This window comes from Cebus imitator, unplaced genomic scaffold, assembly GCF_001604975.1.
Source record: "Cebus imitator isolate Cc_AM_T3 unplaced genomic scaffold, Cebus_imitator-1.0 Scaffold3, whole genome shotgun sequence".
Classification (NCBI taxonomy): domain Eukaryota; kingdom Metazoa; phylum Chordata; class Mammalia; order Primates; family Cebidae; genus Cebus; species Cebus imitator.
The window spans coordinates 14,788,487-14,810,111 of NW_016107318.1; the positions used below are offsets into that span (position 1 = coordinate 14,788,487).

A 21,625-nucleotide genomic window follows, 5' to 3' on the forward strand; every position below is an offset into this window, starting at 1 on the left:
TTTTTGAGATGGAGTCTCGCTCTGTCACCCAGGCTGGAGTGTAGTAGCACAATCTCGGCTCACTGCAATGTCCGCCACCTGGGATCAAGTTATTCTCCTGCCTCAGCCTCCAAAGTAACTGGGATTACAGGTGTGTGCCACCATGCCCAACTAATTTTTTTTTTATTTTTTTATTTTTAGTAGAGACAGGGTTTCACCATGTTGGCCAGGCTGCTCTGAAACTCCTGACCTCAAATGATCCGCCCACCTCAGCCTCCCAAAGTGCTGGTATTACAGGTGCGAGCCACTGCACCCAGCGAGTAAACCTCTTAAAACCTGATATAGTGGTTCTTGCCTGTAATCCCAGCTACTCAGGAGGCTGAGGCTGGAGGGTTGCTTGAGGCCAGGAGCACACAAATAAAAGACTGTCATCAAGACAAGGAGTGAGAGGATGCCAAGTAAAGTTTCATAGAAGAGTAGTCTTTATACTATATTTGATAAAGAGTAGGCTTTTGATATTGCAGAAGTATAGTAATGATGACACTGAAGATGTTTCACTGTTTGATGTGGAAGAGGAGATGACTAACAGACCAAGAAAATAGAAAATCAGACATCCAGTAGTGTTGATATTCACTTAGGGTGGCTGGCAAAGTGTTAAAGATATATTAGGGAAAGTTACAGATTAGTCTCAAACCTTTTGGAAGGCCAAAAGGTTTTATTGGGACAGGCCGAAGGCAGCAGGTCCATTAAATTAGGGAGAAAATAGGAAGGAGGCTCTCCCAGTTAAGTCTGTTTACCCCACATCCCTTTGTCTCTACTCTTAACTGTTTACTCATGTAAACTTTGTGTTGGATGGTCCTCTCAGTGGGAGATCAGAGGGGAGTTACCTGTTAATAGTGTTTACTCTGGGCCAGGAACCTAAAGCTTTTTGTCATTCCTATAACCACTTTTTTAACCATATCAATTAACCACAAGTGTGTTAACTTAGTACCTCTATTGTAAAATCTTGACGGAATTAATATGTGGATGGACAGAGGGTCTTGGTTGATTGGTTGCATTTCACCCTCAGAAAGCAGCCCAGGGCCATCCCTAGCCCACTTGTTTCACTGTAATGGTGTAAGAGTGCCTTCATTCATCCATCATTGAGTCAGGATCTGCAGGCCAGACATCTACAGGTGGTGGTCGACATCTCACAGTAGCATCGTTTTTCCACTTTTCTTTCGAGTCAGTGCAATCGTTACCTATCTTCTCTGTGAGTTGCTCAGCAGCAGCTTTATTATCTGTATGGTGACAATTATCTTGTTGTCATGTTACTTTTTGGCAGTGAAGAATGTCACAGGTAGACTAATGATTGGCCTACCTTGCTGGAATCACAAGTTGATGAAGATGAAAGCCATTGGGTGTTTGAATCTAGAAAGGAATACTTTCAAGAGAATAAAACTGTGTCCAAGGCTGAATCAAGAATCTTTTGGTTGGGACTTACTGCCTGTCCAGTGCTGTGGGTGATATTTGCCTTTAGTGCCCTCTTCTTCAGAGTAAAGTGGTTAGTGGTGGTTATCATGGGTGTGGTGCTACAAGGTGCCAACCTGTATGGTTATATCAGATGTAAGGTAGGCAGCAGAAAGAATTTGACCAGCATGGCTACTTCATATCTTGGAAAGCAGTTTTTAAGACAAAACACTGGAGGTGATCAGACTTCCTGAATAGAGAAAGCTTACGTGCTTTGTTACATTGGGGAACAACTGAAGAGATTCTTGACTCTGAACCTTTTGGAGCTTGGTCCATGTTGCCACAAGGAGTGTTGGCTTTGTTTTTCCACTTAAAAACTTTATTTATAAAAAGGGAATGTAGTTTTCATATTAGGTTTTTATTTCCTTTCGAGCAGTTGGGGCTAGGAAGTATATGTTGGCACTAGAAACATTGTCAAGATTTGTTCAGTGGTGTGGGTATGCACATGTTCCGTAGGTATGCACAACACAGCCATGTAATATCAATATATCCCAAGTTAATGAAAGTGTTCATTTACATAGCTAATGGAGACCTTTGCATTTTGATCCAAAGAACGTAGGAGGATGTTCTTAGTCTGTCTCAAAGCTCTGTGTGTTTACATATTATTTCTGTAGATTATTTTCAGAAGTAAGTTTTGCTTCCATGGTAAGAGTGAGCACTTTGGCTTATGTATAAGTTGGAAATAATCGTTAGTTTTTAATATGTACCTCATGGGGAAATTTCTTAGACATATGCAAGCAAATGAAAATAATTAGGGTGAGTGGTAACTATTTTCTAAAATTTTATCTTTATTTGTAAGAAGTCATTTACTTAAGGCCCAGTTAATATAAATGGAATCATCATAGTTTATTTAAGGAATACACAGAGATTGCTGCTGTTCTATTTATTTTACAGAAAGAATAGCTAGATTGAAAGCTCTTCAGTGGAACTTGAACTTATCAATCTATCTTTTACCACTAAAAGAGCATTATTTTCATGTCATAATAGGAATAATCATTTACATACTTGGCATAATAAATGTCTAAAAGATTTTATTTTCTGAATCTATGTTTTTTCTTGCTATACTGGGGATATTGTAAACTATGTATTTGTATTAATGGTATTTCTTAAAGCAATAGATGTAACTGTAAACTAAACCAATATACAAACTATTGTGGGCATCTGTAAATTCTGTTGTAGGTACTATAAACTTTGTTGAAATCTTAATGAGCAGATTATGTTGTGAATATATTTGTACATTGTTAAAATATTTTTAAAGATTATTTGTTTAATTGAATTAGTGTCTTATTGGAGTGATAGCTTTGAAGGTGCAATACTTTGTATTTGTATAAAATTCCTCTGTTTACCAGGCAAAAAGAAAAAAAGAGTAGGCTTTTGACTGAAAGACATGTGGGAGAACATTCTGAGTAGAAGGAAATGCATGAGTGAGGGGCATGCTTGGGAAAAGGGAAGGACATGTCCAGGAAGTAGGAATGGTAGAAAGTGGTGGAACAGAAAGGGGTCAGATCCTGGATTATCTTTTCTTGACTGGTCTCATATGTCTTCTGAAGAGTTTGGGTGTCATTCTTCAGGTTATGAGAGCAAGCCATGGTTTGTGGGCTGGAACTGATGCTGATCAGTTTCTGGTTTAAGAAAGACAGCTCTGATGGCATTTTGTTTGCTTGTTGTTTTTGAAAAGGAGTCTTGCTCTGTCACCCAGGCTGGAATGCAGTAGTGTGATGTAGCTAGGATTACAGGCATGCATCACCATGACCGTTGTTTTGTTTTGCTTTTAGGTAGAGATGGGGTTTCATCATGTTGGCCAGGCTGGTCTTGAACTTCTGACCTCAAGTGATCTGCCTGCCTTGGCCTCCCAAAGTGCTGGGATTACAGGTGTGAGCCACCATACCCAGCCTGATGGCATTTTGAAGAATCAATATTTGAGGAATGAGGAGGAAGGTTTGGGGCAGGCAAACTAGGGGGGTGTATAGTGCAGTAACCCAAAGGAGGCTAAATGACAACCTGAAGGTCTGAAGAAGGATGATGGCAATGGAAATCAAAGCAAGGATAAGAAAGGTCTGTCTTCTTGATGTTAATGTTGCCCCACTGTTAATAGAATTCTGTGAGAGACCATTGATCCATTCCACCCCTGAAAGTCTATGAGTTAAGCTATTGTGACCACATCAGAACCTTGTATTCCAGATGAGCGCACTTCCCCCAACTCTAAGTAGAATGCTTCAGAAGATGAGAGAGATAACTAGTAGGATCAGAAGAAGAACTTTTTATCTTTTGCAAATAAATTTGAGCATGCTAAGAGGAAGACATTCATGAAGAAAAGAGGTAAAAGGTATAGGAGAAAGGTGACAACTAATAGAGATAATTCTTTCGGGAGACTGAAGATAATGGAGTTTAGAGTACATCAGGAGGGATTCGCTTTGGTCGGGAGAGCCAACACCTCTGTTAAAATTAAAGTGCAGAACGGATGTGAATGAATAACACCTTGGTATGAGAGGTAGGAGCTGAAGAAGCTTTTACTTGATGGTCTATTTTCTTAGTGAAATAGGAGAGGGTATCTCTTTTGCCTAGGAAGATGGGGGTCACAAAGAAAAATGTCTATCAGGTGCCAACTTTCTCAGTAAATTTGATAGAATACCTAGCACAATGTCTTCATGTAATACATTTAGGTAGCCAGTGACCAAATGAACAAATAAATGCTTATTATCAAATAATAATATATGCTCATATATATTATTGAGAATTCAGAAAGAAGTATGAAGTAGGAACACCAAAGTATATATTAAAATTAAAAAGATATAATAAAGAACATAAACATAGATCACACTGAGGAACATTTAATATAGTTGTTTTTTTTTTTTTTTTTTTTGACAGAGTCTCGCTCTGTCGCCCAGGCTAGAGTGTAGTGGTGTGATCTCGGCTCACTGCAACCACCACTTCCCAAGTTCAAGCCATTCTCCCGTCTCAGCCTCCCGAATAATCAGGACCACAGGGGTGTGCCACATAGGCTGGCTAATTTTTTGTATTTTTAGTAGAGACAGGGTTTCACCATGTTGGCCATGCTGGTCCCAAACTCCTGACCTCAGATGACACACATGCCTCGGCCTCCCAGAATGCTGGGATTACCGGTGTGAGCCACTGCACCCAGCCCATTTAATATCATCTTGATTCATTTTGCATTAAATGATTAATAGTTAGTTCATGCAAAGTAGTTGGAGTACACCCTCATATTAGTACTGATGTTTCTTTGCTCTCAGCATTTATTTGAGGAGATACAAAATAGGCCCTTGATGAACTTACGAACTATAATGATGAAAGCAAGCAAGTTAATCCATAGTGTTCCCTCACCTCCACTTTTTCCCAGGGCCATTTATCCATTAGGCCCCACTGGCACATTGCCAAAGGTCTATGGGAGAAAAGTATTTGCAAACTGAAAAAAATGTATTGGCTTCAAAATTTGAAATTAAAACTACAAAACTAACATTCAGCCAATTTTATTAACTGTCAAATTTAGTATTCATAAAACTTTTGTTGACCCTTGAAAATAATTGGTTAGTTTTTCTCACTCTAAAAAAGTTCATGATCTGCCAATTATTTTCCAGAAATCATTCATAGCCAAATAATTTACTCTGAGCAAAATATTTTTAAAGCAAAAACATAAAAATTCTTTCATGCTACAGCTAACTGTATATAGAAAAATACAGCTGTGTGTGCATGTGCATGTGTGTGTGTATGTGTATGTTTATGTGTGTGTGTGTGTGTGTATAATGGGATGACAGTTTGCCTCATAAAATGTCCTATGTGTTCTTCAAGATGGGTTGACTAAAGTGAGAGGTGTAGGACACCTTACTCTAAAAAAGACCTGCTTTCTCAGCACTTTGGGAGGCTGACGCAGCCAGATCTCCTGAGGTCAGGAGTTCGAGACCAGCCTGACCAATGTGGAGAAACCCTGTCTCTATTAAAAATACAAAATTAGCCAGGCATGGTGGTGCATGCCTGTAATCCCAGCTACTCAGGAGGCTGAGGCAGAAGAATCGCTTGAAGCTGGGAGGCAGAGGATGCTGTGAGCTGAGATCGTGCCACTGCACTCCAGTTTGGGCAACAAGAACAAGACTCCGTCTCAAAAAACAAAAAAGAATTTTAAAAAAAAAAGACCTGCTTTCTGTTCTTTTTCACAAGTCAGTAGCATTGTCTCAGTTGGCTCTCTTGTAGTTTATACCTTCCCCAAACTGGGAAACTCATTCACTTTAATACATTAATTCTTTCAGTTATTTACCTGTGTCTTGCTGAAAAATAGAAATCTTTGTCTCCAGTAAAATAAACTTTGGTGAGGAATATGGGTGCCTTCTCCATCCCCTTGAACTCATATTATGTTTAAGGGAAACACAGAAGCTAAAACTCCTCGGAGAGTTTTAGTTTAGTTTAGTTTTACAAGAGGGATGGTTCTTGGGTCTGAAAACAAAATATGCCCACATAATCATAATCTATATTCTTTTTCAAAATCTGTTCCCTGCTGTCCTGTGGGAAACCCAGAGAGTCATAAGCATTCACATTGTGCAAATACCTTTACCCTGTCAAAGTAAAATAAAATATAGACATTAATCTCTAAAATCAAAATATTTATTTGGAATTAGCTCACACACACAGAGCAGTGGTCTTCAGTATCTGAAGAACAAAGAGAAGGTTAGAGGTTTTATAAAACCAGGAAATGTTACAAATTGGCGCTAGTAAGGTTTTGAGGCACTGACAAGATTGGTAAGTGAAGGCTGAGGGTAAAATTGCTTTAGAGTTGCCACAGGTCTTTTCAGTAGCTGTTAGATACTACTGGTTAGGTTATAGCAGTCAATTTCAGCTGCCAGAGGAACTGCGTTTTTTGGAGCAATGTTTTGTGCCTTGAGTGCTTTCGCTTTACCCTGGCTTCTCACTGTGTTTTAGTTAGGTACCACAAGAGTGACCCATTTCATATAATCAGCTTTCACAATCCTGGATCTCTGCTTCCCAGCATGCAACCTGATGTTGTGTGGTTTGCCACAAGACATTCTATCTGCCGGCACCCCCATGGCCCAGAATTTCCTCTGTGTAATTTTCTTTTAAAGAAATGCGGTCTTGCTCTGTCACCCAGGCTGGGGTGCAGCAGCATGATCATAGCTCACTGCAGCCTCAAACTCCTGGGCTTAAATGAACCTTTGATCCACCCACCTCAGCCTCCCCAGCAGCTGAGACTGTAGATGCATGCTACCGTGCCCGGCTACTTTTTTTTTTCTTTCTTTTTAAGATGGGGTCTTGCTATGTTGTCCAGAGTGGTCTCAAACTCCTAGGGTCAAGCAATCCTCCTGCATCAGCCTCCCAAGTAGCTGGGATTATAGGCATGCACCACCACACTCAGCATCTCTGTGGAATTTCTTTATCACACCAGACTACATCATGTGATGGAGGGAGAATCTGGCTGGATGTGGTGATGTGATAGAAGGCATGCTGGGATGGGATGTCACTATCAAGACATGAAGAATTCATACTCAGGGCAATATGTGGTGAAGGAAAAAGAGTAAAAAAAAAAAAGCTAAAAAAACCCAAGTACAAAATAATGTAAACTTTTGGCATAGAATCTTTAATTTTTCTCTTTTTATGAACTGTTGTCTCCATGTGGTGTTGGTGGAATAATATACAATATAGGAAAAATATAGACTTTTTTGAGCCAGAGAGACCTTAGTATTAACATTAATGTTCATTAAAAATATTGATGATTCAGTACTTTCTGTTAACCATATAAATTTTACACTTAAATGCCACTGAAGCCCATTTAATTCACTGAGCAAAAATACACTGACTGCATGGTCATCTGCACTTTTTTTTTTTTTCGAGATTGAATCTTACTCTGTCACTCAGGCTGGAGTACAGTGGCGCACCATCTCGGCTCACTGCAAGCTCCACCTCCTAGGTTCAAGTGATCCTGCTACCTCAGCCTCCCAAGTAGCTGGGATTAAAAGCATGTGCCACCATGCCCAACTAATTTTTGTATTTTCAGTACAGATGGAGTTTCACCATGTTGGCCAGGCTGGCCTTGAACTCCTGACCTCAAGTGACATGCCCGCCCAGACCTCTCATAGTGCTGGGATTATAGGCATGAACCACTGTGCCTGGTCCATCTACAAAAAATTTTTTAATAAATAAAAAAATAAAGGGAGCTTTGGGTTGATATTTCTGGATTCTTGCCTCCACTCTGTCCTAGCTATTTATATTTTACTGATAGGGTACTTTGTGGCCTTCAGTTTTTCTCATTTGAAGATGTAAATTAGACCAGGTTCTAATGTCTCATGCAGCTCCCTAAGCTTAATATGAACTGCTTGACCTCAGATGAGACTTTTAGCAATATTAATTAATGAGAAAATACCAACTATTATGGCAATGGGACCTAACCAGCTTAGCTGCTGCTACTTACGTGTGACTAATTGCCTACTACATGCTGTTAACAGTCTTCGATCATTGACCAATTTAATTTGAAGCAATTAATTATATAAATATGAGTTTCTTGCATTTACTTTCATTAAAATTATATCATGACAAAAAGAAAATAGATATGGCTAAAGTCCTACTCCTGGCTGGGTGCCATGGCTCCTGCCTGTAATCCCAGCACTTTGGGAGGCTGAGAAGGGCAGATCACTTGAGGTCAGGAGTTTGAGACCACCCTGGCCAACATGGTGAAACCCCATCTCTACTAAAAATACAAAAATTAGCTTGCCATGGTGTGCAAGCCTGTAATCCCAGCTACTCGGGAGGCTTAGGCAGGAAAATCGCTTGAATTCAGGAGGCAGAGGTTGCAGTGAGACAAGATCACACCATTGCATTCCAGCCTAGGCAACAGAGCAAGACTCTGTCTCAAAAGAAAAAAAAAATTAAGTCATATGCCTAGCTTGATAGATTTTTAATTTAAAAAATTAAAAAATAAAATAGACGTAAGTCAAGCCACTTGGTCTTGCTTTAAGTATAAGTCACATATGGCTCTCATATGGTAATAGTGAACTTTCTCCCCCTCACCTTTATCATAAATTTAAAAATTCATGGGGCCTATACACATCTGGGAGTTCTGATCATATGGCTTTCAACTGAAAAAACTTGGGCACATTTACAATTCTATGATTTACTGTATGATTTAAACAATTTTTTTTTTTTTTTTTTTTGAGATGGAGTCCTGGAGTGCAATGGCTCGATTTCAGCTCACTGCAACCTCTGCCTCCCAGTCCATGTGATTCTCCTGCCTTAGCCTCCCAAGTATCTGAGATTACAGACACACACTTGGCTAATTTCTTGTATTTTTAGTAGAGACGGGGTTTCACTATGTTAGCCAGCCTGGTCTTGAACTCCTGACCTCATGATCCGCCTGCCGTGGCCTCCCAAAGTGCTGGGATTACAGGGCGTGAGCCACCGAGCCCAGCCAAACAATTCTGTTATTTACCTAAAACAGTAATGTAAAAGTGGGTCTTTCGAAAACTTATGCCTAAATTGTTATATGTTTAAATTTGAATTGATTTGTTCTTCTTCTTCCTTATTTTAAAATAGGGATTTACCGACTGACAATGGCAGAAAAAATCTTAAAGAAGTTAGATGTCCTTGATAAGCAAGCAGAGACAATCTTGGCCAGAAGAGCAAAGGTTTGTGAAGTATAAACTACAATTTAATTTAATCATTAACAGGTTAACATTTCAAATGTGAATAATTTTACTTTTCAGCTAATGATGCATCAATATTATATAAACTAATTTGTAAAAAGCAAATAATTATACTGGTTGAAAAGGTAACGTATATAAAATATAAAAACCTTATTACTGAGTAGTATTCCATTATATAGATGTACCAATCATTGGTACATGTAACCAATCATGTACCAAGAAAGTTTCAACCAATCATCCAATGCGGGGCTTTTGGATTGTTTTCACAATTTTACTAGTAAAAATGAAGCTGCTTAAAAAATAAAATAAAGCTGCTATGGACATTTGCATCCAGGTTTTTATATAAACATGAGATTCCATTTCTCTGAGGTGAATGCCCAAGAGTATGATTGCTGGTGCAATCTTTCTCTGAACTGTAGCAAGATCAAGGCCACAAGATTTGGTTTGAGTTCCCCCAATCCAATGGGTTTCTCTTCCCTGAACCTCAGCCTTGAAACCGCCTCCAGGAAGTAAGCTGGGCTAGTGGAGGGTCGACCTCATTTGTTTCCCTTCTTTCAGCGATCTGTCCTACTCTGTTTTCTAATAGCTGAAGGCAGTTTTTTTCATATATTTTGTCTGAGTTTCCAGTTGTTGAGAGCAGATTAATTCCCATAGTGCTTAATCTATTGGCAGAAGCAGAAGCTCCCCATATCCTTTGACTTTGCTTTCAGGGTTTTCATCTCTTTATTCCTTTGTGCTATGCTCTGAGACCTTTTGGCTCCTTTTCTCACCTTTTAGCAAGATCCTTTTTCTACTTCAATCCATTTGTATAAAGATGTTAACAAAGTCCTCTTTTGATTGCTTTCTTCACTCTATTTCTGGCTCATGCGACTAGAGGAAGATTGGTGTGATTCACCATGTGTGTGGCTACAGGAAGAGGAGCAGGCTGAAGAGACATGCCTGCTGTGGTTCCAAGAACTCTATGTATTGTATCTATATTTGATAAATATGTAGGTCTTTCCTTAAATTCTCTATTTTAGAGTGAGGAGGGAGACTTCATAATCTTCTAGTCCTACCCTCACATTTTATAGATGGGAAAAGAATGGCTCAGGTCACAAAGCAAAGGCATAAAAGCAGTTGGTGCACAAAACCCCAATCTGTTTTTAAGAATTGCCTACCACCTAAATTCTGTGTGTGTGTATGTGTGTGTATGTGCGTGTGTGTGTATAAAGTGAGATTAATTTTTGTCTTTCCACCTAAGATTTTCCTCATATGAAAAGTACTCATTTTTTTTTCCACTTTGGCTTTGCTGCAGATAAACAGGCTTCAGAATGAAGGAAGAAAAACAACTATGGCTATACCCCTGACATTTGATTTTCAGTTGGAATTTGAAAAGGATAGTGCTACCTCCACATCTAAGGCAATATCAAAGATCAGAGAAGACAAGTCATGTGGCATTACAAAATCAAAAATGTAACTATCATAATTACCTTAAATTTTCAGTTCAGAGTTTGTTTGTTTGTTTTTGAGACAGGGTGTCACTCTGATGGCTTAGGCTAGAGTGTTGTAGTGCAAACATAGCTCACTGCAGCCTCAACTTCCCAGGTTTAGGTGATTCTCCCACCTCCGCCACCTGGGTAGCTGGGACTATAGGCATGCACCACCATGCCCAGCTAATTTTTTGTATTTTTAATAGACATGGGTTTTGCCATGTTGCCCAGGCTGGTCTTGAACTTCTGGCCTCAAGAGATCTACCCTCCTTGGTTTCCCAAAGTACTAGGATTACAGGCATGAGCCACCACACCTGGCCCAGTTCAGAGTTTTAAAACATTACTTTACTTATATTTGTCTTAGATGATGCAATATATATGAAATGAAAGTTGTATGCATATTTTATAAGGGTTATGAGTTAAAATATACTAGATTAGCTTTCTGAATATTCCTAGTTTATAAAATATTTATTATGTATAATATTTCACTAGTGTAGATGGTAATTACAATTCTGAATTTTTAAAGAAAGGCTTTTCTTGAGCTCAATGATATTGCCCCAAATTAATGTCAGGATTTATTTCAAACTCCATCTGATACGCTTTAAAAAAAGCCTGCCTAGAAAACTAAGTAAGGCAATTTCTCTGTGTACTTTAAAGGGGTAGCCTAAATATGTCATACTTGGTCTTTCATTGGCATTTAGGACATGCATAATGCTATATAACATTTTTCCAAGCACATCAGAATTGTAGAGGAGAGTTCAGAAAAAAGAAGTACTAAGATGTGGAATCAATAGAACTTCAAATTAATTGGACATTGGTGGTAGTGTGAATACTGTCCTTATTTCATTTATTCTGGATAAAAAGTTTTCCTCACTTGTTCTCTGCTTAAGTGCAAAGCTCTACAATGCACCCAGTTACCAAGCCCAACATCTCACAGTCATCCTATTGAATGGGGCACAGTACTGATGAAGAGCACAGGCTCTGAAATCAGATTGCTAAGGTTTAAATCCAGCCTTGCCACTTGTTAGCTATGTGACCTTGATTTTCACACATAGTTTAGATAGGCAGCAGCTATGACACTATGCACTAGGCAGCCCACATGTGCACTATGACATTTGTGAGCCAGGCATGGTGGCTCATGCCTGTAATCCTAACACATTGGGAGGCTGAGGTGGGTGGATTGCCTGAGGCCAGGAGTTCAAGACCAGCCTGGACAACATGGTGAAACCCTGTCTGTACGAAAATATATTTTTAAAAAATTGGCCGGGGCCGGGTGCAGTGACTCACACCTATAATCCCAGCATTTTTTGCGAGTCCGAGGAGAGTGGATCACGTAAGGTCAGGAGTTTAAGACTAGCCCGGCCAACATGGTGAAACCCCGTCTCTACTAAAAATACAAAAATTAGCCAGGCTTGGTGGTGGGCACCTGTAATCCCAGCTACTTGAGAGGCTGAGACAGGAGAATTGCTTGAACCTGGGAGGCGGAGGTTGCAGTGAACCAAGATCACACCACTATACTCCAGCCTGGGCAACAGAGTGACACACCATCTCAAAAAAAAAAATTAGCCAGGCATGGTGGTGAATGCCTGTAGTCCCAGCTACTTGGGAGGCTGAGGCACGAGAATTGCTTGGACTTGGGAGGCAGAGGTTGCTATGAGCTGAGACTGAGCTACCGCAGTCTAGCCTGGATCATAAAGCAAGACTTCATCTCAGAAAACAAGCAAACAAACAAAAACAATGACATTGGCATCTAAGACCACTCCTACCTATCGCTTGCTGGTCTCCAAGTAGCTTTCCTTATGCAACAGTTTTGTACTATTGCTTAGAGTGAAACAAGCTTTTTTAGCCCCACGTTTAAGTGCAGTTTTACAGATGAAAAAACTAAGTCTGGTTGAGGTTAAACAATTTGCTCAAGGTCACACAGATGACAAGTTGCAAGGCTGGATTTGAACCTTAGCACTCTGATTTCAGAGCCTGTGTTCTTCATCACTACTGTACGCCATTCAATAGGATGAAGGCAAGCTTTGGGGCTTGTAACTAAGTGGATTGTAGTGCTTTGTACTTAGGCAGAGAACAAGTGAGGAAAAGGAGATTGGGGTAGATAAGAGAATCAAGGTGAGAAGAGCTGGGATTTATTCTGTAGGTGTTAAGTTTGAGATGCCCATGGGGCATTTAGGTAGAGATACCGGAAGAAAGTTGGACAAACAAGTCTGAATCGAAAGTAAAACAACACTACTTGTGTAGCTAATAATTGTCATTTTCATGTAAGTATTTTGATTATGGCACAAAATACAACTCACTCAGATTTTTGTTATGATTTACCAGGATATCAGAACATGTTTCCATTGTAGAACTGTAGGATAAGAAAAAGGAGTTTGTTTCTAGCATAAGTAAATACATGTCAGTACTTTATATAATTTAGCTTTATCATAGACTTCTTACATTACTACTTTATTTTTTGTGTAGACACAGCCCATAATTCTGCTTCCAAATAATTTATAGAACTATCCATATTGAAATGGAATGTTTTAAAAATACACAGAAAAACATTGCATAAAATGGAAGTTGAGAATGTGGGGAAGGGAAAATGTATGTCCTACTATGATTTTCATATTTTATATTTATATATTATATATATGCCTTTGTGTAACAGTATGGTATGTGGCTAATGACTCATTAGACACATTTAGAGGTAACATGCAATGTTTTATGGCAGTATTTCCCAGGATGATACTGTTGCTATCCCTTTCCTGCCTGATAAGATTATTTTCTAAATAGCTTATAAAGGCCTCATTGATCTTGTGTTAGTGTCAGTATAACCCATCAATAACTGAGTAATGCTCCTCTTAAGTGTAAGCCTGAATGACTGGGATGTTTGCGGCTAGAGGCAAAGCCAGAATATTAAGTATAAAAAACAAAGTGGCATATATTTCTAAGATTCCAAGACCAAGTAAATTTGGTTTGATCAATGTCTGTATGTCAAACACCAGCAAAAACCATATGTCCAACACCAGCAAAAAAAAAAAAAAAAAGTACATAAAAAGTTCAAGAATTTACATAAGAATTAGGATATAACTCTAGCCAAAGGAAATAAAATTTGTTTGGAATAATTGAGAAGATGATCTTGAATATGTAGCTAAGTCCAAGCAGCAGCCTATCTAAACTATGGCATTTGCCTCTAAGCCTACTCCTATCTACTACCTGCCTGTCTCTCAGTAGTTTGCCTCAGGCAGCAGTTTTGTACTGATCCACAGAGTGAAACAAACTTCCTTAGATATTGGTTAATTCAATCAAAAGATACAGCTCCTAGGAACACTCATAGTTTTAACATTCCTTGTATAATTTTTGTTTAACAAAATAGAATGCTTGGCTGGGTGGCTGCGGCTCACGCCTGTAATCCCAGCACTTTGGGGTGATGAGACGGGAGGATTGCTTGAGCCCAGGAGTTTGAGACCAGCTTGGGCAACATGGTAAGATCTTGTCTCTACCGAAAAAAACCTTTTTTTAAAAATTAGTCAGGCTTGGTGGTGAGCACTTATAGTTCCAGCTACTTGTGAGACTGAGGCAGGAGGATTGCTTGAGCCCAGAAGTTCAAGGCTACAGTGAGCTATGATTGTACCACTGCACTCTAGCCTGGGCAACAGAGCAAGACCTTACCTTAAAAAACAAACAAACAAACCTCAAATACAACTCTTTAAAATAGCAAAACATATTAATTCCTTGCTATATTTAAAAACATAAGAGCCCAATTTGTGCAAAAATGAAGAAATATAACAGATGTTGTAAATTACTGTTTAGTTCTCTGGACATACCAAGCATTGTTGTTTTATGTAGTCCCCTATGGGTCTCTTTCTATTATCCTTTTTTTGTGTGTGTGTGGGGGTGGGGTTAGAAGCTTATTCTATTATCTCCTCACATGCCTGGTTATTTTTTATTGAGAAAGGCACAATGCCATCGTAAAAGTATAGATGTAATTTGAAGCTCTAGATGGTTTCTTCTCCAGAGAAAATTTGTGCTGGCTTTTGGCAAATGACTAGGCTAGGGGCATCAGCAATCCTGGATCGGGTAGCGATCATTCAAAACTGGACTTTTATTCTTTTGAGAGCGTGTCTATTTATTGCTCTCCATTAAATAGGTTGTGAACTATAAACCTTTGGAGTCCCAATCTAAGACTGAAGTGTATTCTAGGACCTTTCCTCAGTGGGCCCTGAATTTCAGTTTTGTTCCCACAGCCCTGTAAGTTGGCTAAAAGTAACATACAGCTTTTTGATCTCTCCTGCTGATTTGGAATTGACAAAAATGCAGATCCAAATGTCATCCTTACCTGAGCTCACTCTTCTTACAGCTTTTGGCCCCTAAAAACCCTTACTGTTTTGGGAGCTCTTGGGTGTACTCGAATATTTTCATATTTTGTCCAGCTTTTCTAGTTGTTCTCAGGGGGATAGCTAGTCTAAAACCACCAGCTTCTATTTCCAGAAGGGGAACCCAAGTTGCTGTGTAGTGTAATACAGTTGACTCTTGAACAACATGGGTGTGAACTACTTGGTTCCACTTATATGTGGGATTTTTTTCAATAAATACATTTGGGCCTCCATATCAGTAGGTTCTGCATCTACGACCAAACATAGATTTAAAATACAGTATTTACAGGATAAGAAACCACATATATGGGCCGGGCACGGTGGCTCACGCTTGTAATCCCAGCACTTTGGGAGGCCGAGGCGGGTGGATCACGAGGTCAAGAGATCGAGACCATCCTGGTCAACCAGGTGAAACCCCGTCTCTACTAAAACTACAAAAAATGAGCTGGGCATGGTGGCGCGTGCTTGTAATCCCAGCTACTTGGGAGGCTGAGGCAGGAGAATTGCCTGAACCCAGGAGGCGGAGGTTGTGGTGAGCCGAGATCGCGCCATTGCACTCCAGCCTGGGTAACAAGAGCGAAACTCCGTCTCGAAAAAAAAAAAAAAAAAAAGAAACCACATATATGTAGAGGGCCAAATTATTGTGTTCAGGGGTTCCGTAGGGCTGACTGTGGGAATTGAGTATGCTGAAATTTGGTGTGGGTGCAGATGCTTTTTCAAAGCACTTCATGCAATTCTAATATACAGCTTGTAGTTTAAGAAGCACTACTACAGGCCTCTTTACATCTCACTCCTTCAATCAAGAGATCCCAGTATGGCAGCCTGTTTGCCACTCATTCATAGTCTCTGTCACTGCCTGGTATTACCTGAGGCCAAAACAGCTTGAGCTTCTGAGGTGTGGAAGGAACCTATGCTTGCTAGAAAGAGTAGTCAAAGAGAAATCACGGATCATTGAAGGGGACGCCTATTTGAAGGAGAGAGATGAAGCCGAACCATCAGAACAGGTGGCTTCTAATGAGTCAGACTTAATGGAAAGAACAGAAGAAAACTTTAGAAAATATGTCTCTTAAGGATAGAAATAACGGGGGAAATTACATGAAAAAATAAGCATTTCTAAATCAAAAACTAAATAGAAAAATTAAAAATAGAATATAAGCTGGGCATGGTAGCTCACATCTGTAATCCCAGCTACTAAGGAAGCTAAGTCAAGAGGACTGCTTGAGGCCAGGACTTAAAGGCTGCAGTGAGCTATGATTGCACCACAGCACTCTAGCCTGGGTGACAGAGTAAGACCCTGTCTCAAAAAAAAAAAAAAAAAAAAAAAAAAAAAAAAAAAAATAAAAAAAAAAAAAAAAAAAAAAAAAAAAACTTAAAAAATGGAAGTCATATTGAAAGGAAACATGTATATGATTTTGGGGTACTAAATATGTAAATATGTACTTAATATATAAATTAAAAGATGGTTAGGAAATAATCAAAGTGATATTTGAAAAAAAGCCCTTATTTTGAAGATATCGAAGTTTCAGATCAAAAGGGTCACCAAGTGCAAAACTTATGGTAAAATTACTAAATTCTGAAGGCAGGAAAAACCAAGTTAATTACAAAGAAAAGGAAATAAAATCAGTTTTATAGATCTCTCTGTATCTCTAAGGCTAGAAAATAGTAAATTATTTTCAACTTTTAAACAGCATGGCAATTGAGGAATCCTCTGTATGAAACATCACTTATGTATGAGAACAAAAGAGATTTTTTTAGACATGAAAGGTTTTAGAAAGTAATCTACCTATGTATTTTTTTTTCCTGAGGAAACTACATGGAAGAGTATTTACCCAAATTGAAAATTAAATACGAATAAAATAAAGATCCCAAACTGGGTATCTTATTACAGAAAAAATATTTTTAAAATTATTCTGTGATGCCACAGTGAAAACTCTGGGATTCTGTCTCAAAGTGGCTCTTCTATAAAAACATAAAACATTCCAGGGAATTTCCAGGGAAGTAATTCATAAGCAATTTCCAACTGGGAAAGGGGAGCTTTCAGAGCAACCCCATGGTTCTATCTGAGCTGTATCCTTCCCGTGGGTTTCTTCCCTTTCCATGAAAGTGCCATTTCAATGACCCATCCCAATGATAAGCAGTCATTTCCTATAATTCCAGCCTGTACAACTCAAAATCAAGGCCTTTATGTATATTTCCCTTAATTCAACTAAGACACGATATAATTTCACAGGAACTTTTTTTTTTAATATATGAGCAAAAACAGGCAGAAGGGAAAGGGGATGAATTTTTTTTAATACAAAAGCACAGAAGCAATAAAATTTACAAAGAACAGATTTATGATCTTATACTGGTGAGTTAGCCCACCAAATTTATAATTCCAAATTCTATCTCTCATTTTCTCTTAGAACCTAGAGGCAGGAACATTTTTTTCATAGGTTATTGGGGTACAGGTAGTATTTGGTTACATGAGTAAGTTCTTTAGTGGTGATTTCCGAGATTTTGGCGCACTTATCACTCGAGCAGTATACACTGCACCCTATTTGTAGTCTTTTATTCCTCGCCCCCCTCCCACCCTTCCCCACAAGTCCCCAAAGTCCATTGCATCATTCTTAATGCCTTTGCCTCCTCATAGCTTAGCATTCACATATCAGTGAGAACATACGATGTTTTGTTTTAGGAACAAAATTTTTATTCCTAGCTCAGAGAACAGGTGCAGAAAATGATAATCTGGCTGCTCCTTTTTTTCTTTTTCTTTTTTTTTTGAGACAGAGTTTTGCTCTGTCCCCCAGGCTGGAGTACAGTGGTGCAATCTCGGCTCACTGCAACCTCCCTCTCCTGGGTTTAAGAGATTATCAAATGCCCATCGATGATAGACTGGACAGGGAAAATGTGGCACATATACACCACAGAATACTATGCAGCCATAAAAAAGGATGAGTTCATGTCCTTTGTAGGGACATGGATGAACCTGGAAACCATCATTCTCAGCAAACTGACACAGGAACAGAAAATCAAACACTGCATGTTCTCACTCATAGATGGGTGTTGAACAATGAAAACACATGGACACAGGGAGGGGAGCATCACACACTGGGGTCTGTCGGGGTGAAATAGGGGAGGGACAGCGGGGGGTGGGGAGTTGGGGAGAGATAGCATGGGGAGTAATACCAGATATAGGTGATGGGGAGGAAGGCAGCAAATCACACTGCCATGTGTGTACCTATGCAACAATCTTGCATGTTCTTCACATGTACCCCAAAACCTAAAATGCAATAAAAAAACAACAAAAAAGAGATTATCCTGCCTCAGCCTCTTGAGTAGTTGGGATTACCGGTGTGTACCCCCACACCTGGATAATTTTTTGTATTTTTCGTCAAGACAGGGTTTCACCATGTTGGCCAGGCTGGTCTTGAACTCCTGTCCTTAAGTGGTACACTCTCCTTAGCCTCCCAAAGTGCTGGGATTATAGGCGTGAGCTGCCACGCACAGTCAATCTGGACACTCTTATTGTTGAGTAATTAATAGTCCTTTGTCTCTAATCCTGGAGTCTCATATCTTCTGCCAGCATTGATGAAACTGTGGCAGGTCAACTTGTTAGCTTGTAAGTAGGGTCAAATCTCAGACTGTTAGTGGCTTTTAACACCTACTTCTCGGAAAGAAGCTTGGGAGTAGAATAACTGATACTTGGACCCTCCTTAAAAACTGTGGTAAAAGTAATTGTAGCTCAGTCCTCAGTGAGTTATAGAACACCCTTATCCAGGTCCCTGTCAACCTAGAAAGAAGCTATATACCCATTTTATCTATCCTACAATTCTATCTGCTTCTAGATAGCAGATTTATAATTTAGTTATACCTCAGCCAAATCTAAAAACTTAATCTATATAAACAATGGAAACTTTAAAAAATATGACAGGAGACTATATAAACTAAAAAAGAAAGTCAAGATCAGTTGAGGACAGGATTTGTGTACAGTTAATCTTATAAATCAAATGTATAATACTTAGATTTTATTTCAGTGCATCCCTTATAAACCACGTTAAGTATGCATTTGTTGGAGGACTAAAAAACGAAAAGCTGTCAATCTCCCAGCACTTTCACCAAACTTTGGCTTTTCTCTCATAAGTACACTGTATTTTTGTTATTGTTGTTGTTGTTTTAAGACAGAGTCTTGTTCTGTTGTTGCCCAGGCTGGAGTGCAGTGGCGTGATGTCGGGTCACTGCAACCTCCCTCTCCTGGGTTCAAGTGATTCTCCTGCCTCAGCCTCCCAATTAGCTGGGACTACAGGCACATGCCACCATACCCAGCTAATGTTTTGTATTTTTAGAAGAGATGGGGTTTTGCCATGTTGGCCAGGCTGGTCTCGAACTCCTGACCTCAGGTGATCCACCTGCCTTGGCCACCCAAAGTGCTGGAATTACAGGCATGAGCCACTGCACCCAACCTAGCACACTGAACTTTTCAGAGTACTTGGAAAACTTAGTATGTTTAACACTTCCCAAAAGAATGTTAAAATGACCACAGTTTGCAAAATTGAAAACAATGGCAACATAAAGGCACAATATTGGTAATAAAGAAGAAGCTATAGCCATAGATATGGAAGACATTAAAATAATTATAATGAATACTTCATATAACTACATTGCTTTGAAACATGGGTGTAATAATGGATGATATTTTGGGAAAATATGAAAGGGGAAAATCTCAACAAAAAAGAAAACATAAATAGATCAATAACTGTAGAAAAATATGAAGCAGTCAAAGAACTCTTTTACAAAAGCACCACTTTGAAACTGTGTCAAGGGTGAGTTTCTTTGTAGTTTCAAAGAACTATTTAAATGGTTTTGGAACACAGACAAAGGTGGAATAGTTCTCAGTTCTTTTTTGCAAAGGTAGATTTGATCCTTAAGTCTGACCACAAGAATGGAAAACAAATATAGATTTTTAAAGAAATATAAAATAAGATGTTAGTTTTAACTATTTGGTTGCTTATTCTTGATTCAGGGACTTAGCAACATAAAGCAGGCCTGTAATCCCAGCACTTTGGGAAGCTGAAGTGGGCGGATCACCCGAGGTCAGGAATTCGAGACCAGCCTGGCCAACATGATAAAACATCATGTCTACTAAAAATACAAAAATTAGCTGGACATGGTGGCACATGCCTGTAATCCCAGCTACTTGGGAGGCTGAGGCAGAATAGATTGAACCTTAGAGGCAGAGGTTGCAGTGAGCCAAGATCACACCATTGTACTCCAGCCTGGGTGCCAAAAGCAAAACTCCATCTCAAAAATAATAATAAGAAGAAGAAAGCACCTTTATATTTCTCTAATTTTATCCTGATCACTTTGGTTATTAAAAGTCTGTCCAACTTAGTCTTCTGATCTCACTCCTCATCAAGGCTGTTCCTTCCCTATGCAACCAGTCTAGTGACACTGGAGGAGCTGAAATGGAGAGGGGTATGGTCAGTAATTTGATTCTTCCTGTTCCCTCACATGAGAGTAGGAGGTTGATATGGTCTTTCTCTAGCACCTCCTCCTCACTCTTATTCTGATTTCTTTTTTCTCTGACATAGGAACAGTGGCGTGCTAAAGCCAGCTCCTACCAACTCAGAGCTGTTGGTTGAATTTTCAGCAATTTTATGAGATGTTTATGGCACACTCACTATTAAAAATTAAATTATGTAAACAAAATTTAATGATATGCTAAAAACAAAGATAATACTCAAAACTCATCACTTCCTAATTATTTTACATTTTACTATTATCCATGGTTTTGAAGTTCTTTACATCTATTATATCCATATGATAGAAATTTGTATAACAGTAGGCTACTACACGTCTCTTCCAAATTCCACATTTAATTATATCACATTGGTATCTAGAAATTGAGAATGGTAGTATTTACACCACATCAGTTGGCAAACACTGAAAATCAAGGCTTGAGTAATTGTCTGTCTATATTTAAGAAAGTGAGGAAGAAAATGTTAATGATGAAGATTAAACTTAAATGTAAGTTTTACCAAAAAAAGTATGCCTTACCTATTGCCATTATGCTTTGAATAGCACAAAAAAATCAGAAAATATGCAAAAACTATTATTTGGGGCTGGGCATGGTGGCTCACACCTCTAATCCCAGCACTTTGGGAGGCCAAGGCGGGCGGGTCACAAGGTCAAGAGATGGAGACCATCCTGGCCAATATGGTGAAACCCTGTCTCTACTACAAATAGAAAAATTACCTGAGCGTGGTGGTGCACACTTGTAGTCCCAGCTATTTGGGAGGCAGGAGAATTGCTTACACCCAGGAGGCAGACGTTGCAGCAAGCTGAGATCCCGCCATTGTACTCCAGCCTGGTGACAGAATAAGACTCCGTCTCAAAAAAACACAAAAAAAAAAAAAAAGAAAAAAAGAACAACAACGATAGAAAAAAACCTATTATTTGGTTCAGCAAAGAAGTAGCTTATATTATGGATGAATGAGTGAAATTCCATGTCAGAACTACACCCAAAGGTAAGGTTATTAAACATTTACCAGCACATCCCCTTCTATGGAAGTAAAGAAGGAGGGAGAGAGAAGAAGAAAAAAATTTTTTTTTTTTTTTTTTTTTGAGACGGAGTTTCGCTCTTGTTGCCCTGGCTGGAGTGCAATGG

The 21,625-nt window shown here is 39.1% G+C and overlaps 1 protein-coding gene and 1 pseudogene across 8 annotated transcripts in view; both read left to right on the forward strand.

Annotated features, from left to right (window-relative positions):
• Positions 1-2,844, forward strand: part of LOC108307178 — a 17,595-nt pseudogene extending 14,751 nt beyond the window's left edge. The window contains exons 3-4 of the transcript XR_005200687.1: positions 483-601; positions 1,179-2,844. The product of XR_005200687.1 is annotated as a Golgi apparatus membrane protein TVP23 homolog B-like (transcript). The remainder of the gene's footprint in view (positions 1-482; positions 602-1,178) is intronic.
• The window catches only part of CUNH1orf141 (chromosome unknown C1orf141 homolog), a 58,348-nt gene that overhangs the window by 2,472 nt on the left and 34,251 nt on the right, over positions 1-21,625 (forward strand). For 3 of the 7 annotated variants that reach the window (XM_017532383.2, XM_037739948.1, XM_017532398.1), the window contains exons 2-3: positions 9,040-9,131; positions 10,444-10,601. In XM_017532383.2, the coding sequence (XP_017387872.1) occupies positions 9,057-9,131; positions 10,444-10,601 (233 nt within the window). In that variant the 5' untranslated portion in view covers positions 9,040-9,056. Of the gene's footprint in view, positions 1-3,345; positions 3,544-9,039; positions 9,132-10,443; positions 10,602-21,625 lie in introns of those variants that run through there. The other 4 variants (XM_017532409.2, XM_017532424.1, XM_017532390.2 and 1 more) reach the window with 3 other exon arrangements.